The following is a 2,161-nucleotide window of genomic DNA, read 5'->3' as shown; positions in this document are numbered from 1 at the left end:
TGACCTGGGCTGAGGAATTCTACGGGGGCATCACATCCTACAGCGAGCTGCGGGACCCCCGCTGGGTCCAGCTCCTCCTGGGAGAAGGTGCGTGGGGCCGGGGGCTGGCACTGGGGGGCTGGGGTGGCCAGCGATGCTCTTCGTGCTCCCAAAGGGTGACAACCTGCTGGGGCGAAGCACAGTCAAGGGGGAGATGCTATGGGGACCAATGCCCCTGGCCATGAGCATCTCCACACATGTCGAGCCTGGTTTGGCTTTGGTGACCCCCACCTCCCCTGGCTCCACAGATGCCAGCAGCCCCCAGGGCTGCATCCTCCAGGAGCACTTTGATGCCAGGCTGCACCTCGAGGCTGAGGTGATCTTCTATGGAGTGAAGGGCTGCTCACGTGGGCACCCGAGCACCAGCGCCACCCACATCATCCACCTGCAGCCCGAGCCCAGGTACCACACAGTGCCAGTGGTGGGAGCCCAGGGTGGCGGGTGGGACATGCTTGGAAATGCTTGGGAAGGGGTTGGAGTGTCTAACAGGCAGACACCCCACCCCTCACCCCACCCCTCACCCCCCCTTCATCCCAAGGTGGGTACAGGACCCACTGGTATGGGATGCTGATGCGTGGCGGGGTCGGGGAATCTTGGGATTTCACAGCTCCACCATCACGGAGGTGAACGTGTCCCTGAACTGTCCTGAGAGTCCTGCAAGCAAACAGTTCCTCATCCTGCAGAGCCGGGCCAACCTCACCTGGTTCATCTCTGTCAGCAACTGCCACATCCAGTTCTTGGTAGGGTTGAGCGGGATGTGTGTGTGTCCCCCCATCCCCACCAAGGGGGCTGCCAGGTGCCCAAGAGATGTCAGTGGCATGGGGAGGGTGACAGGAGGGCCCCTGGGGACATTGGGCATGGGGAGGTGGCAGCCCCCTTGCTGCAAGCCCTCCTTAATGGGGACGAACCCAGAAGCTGTCCTTGCCATGAGCATCCCCAGCTGTCCCTGTCCCCGCTCAGTGCCCGCCCCCAACTGCCCCCCTCCCATAGGCCTCCGGGAACTACAAGTTCGCATCCGTGCCCTGGGTGCTGATCGCTGGGGAGCGCCTGCCTGACACGGAGCAGGGCCTTGTCGCCAAAGCCTTCGAGAAGAACTGGAGCTTCATCGCCTCCTATTCCGCCATCCCCACCAGCGCCCGCATCAGCCTGGAGCTCCAGGAGCACCGTGAGGCCCCCGGCACCCCAGGGCTGGGCAGTATGGGAGGGAGGGTCCCACCACCCCTGCTCAGCCCACCCTGTCTCCCCGTCCCACAGATGCCACCACAAGGGCGCCTGTGACATCCATCCCCCTGGGCCCCACCGCTGACGTGCTGCCCCACAAGCTGCTGCACACGCTCCAGCCCTGGAAGTGCACGGATGAAACCATGGAGATCGTCATCGCCAGGTCCCACCTGGAGGTGAGGGGGGTGGAGGGGGTCCCAACACCTGCCAACATCACCTGGGGGGTGTGTGTGTGGTGTGTCACATCCTGGTCTGGGTGCTTGGGGTGGGTGGCATGGGGTTGTCCCCAGCCGGTGGGTGACTGCCAGGTGCTTTTCTCCCAGCCCATCAAGGACGTGGTGAACATCACCCTGCGGGACATCAGCTGCCAGGCAGAGAAAAACGCCACTCACTTCATGCTGAAAACCCCCCTCAGCCACTGCGGCACCTCGCTGGAGGGCCGGGGCCATGCCAACAATGAGGTGAGGTGGGGGGGCTGGCCAGGGCGCTGCTCCCAGCCCTGCTGAGGCCCCATGGGGGCTTCAGTGATGCCCAGTGGGGCTTCTCCACCGGGACCTCCTTGCTTCTGCATGGCTGGAAACATCCTGTTGCCCAGCAGGGCTGAGCCTTGCCACTGTGCCCAGGTGCTGGCAGAAATGGGAGTGTGTGGGTGGGACTCCTATCCCATCCCATGATAGAACACCACCCCACCCCCAGTCCCATCCCATCCCCATGGGGACAATAGACCTCAGCAGTGGGGACCACTTGGCTGACTCAAGCTTCCCCACCTTGTTGCAGCTCATCCTCAGCCTGGCCAAGGGCGCAGTGCTCCAGAGCGTGCGGGTAAGAGCCGGATTCCCTGTGGGCTTGGGGTTGGGACCATGGGAGAAGGGTGCCAGTGCCACTGCCTGCTGGGTGCTGG

The 2,161-nt window shown here is 63.9% G+C and overlaps 1 protein-coding gene across 1 annotated transcript in view; it reads left to right on the top strand.

The window, feature by feature from the left end:
- The window catches only part of ENG (endoglin), a 22,354-nt gene that overhangs the window by 5,512 nt on the left and 14,681 nt on the right, over nt 1–2,161 (top strand). Inside the window, exons 9-15 of the mRNA XM_035889967.1 lie at nt 9–87; nt 288–441; nt 647–779; nt 1,030–1,204; nt 1,294–1,436; nt 1,584–1,721; nt 2,038–2,082. Coding sequence (XP_035745860.1) covers nt 9–87; nt 288–441; nt 647–779; nt 1,030–1,204; nt 1,294–1,436; nt 1,584–1,721; nt 2,038–2,082 — 867 coding nt within the window. The remainder of the gene's footprint in view (nt 1–8; nt 88–287; nt 442–646; nt 780–1,029; nt 1,205–1,293; nt 1,437–1,583; nt 1,722–2,037; nt 2,083–2,161) is intronic.

The sequence above is a fragment of the Egretta garzetta genome, unplaced genomic scaffold, assembly GCF_000687185.1.
Source record: "Egretta garzetta isolate BGI_Z169 unplaced genomic scaffold, ASM68718v1 scaffold190, whole genome shotgun sequence".
NCBI classification, from domain to species: domain Eukaryota; kingdom Metazoa; phylum Chordata; class Aves; order Pelecaniformes; family Ardeidae; genus Egretta; species Egretta garzetta.
This window is presented reverse-complemented; position numbering and strand designations above follow the sequence as displayed.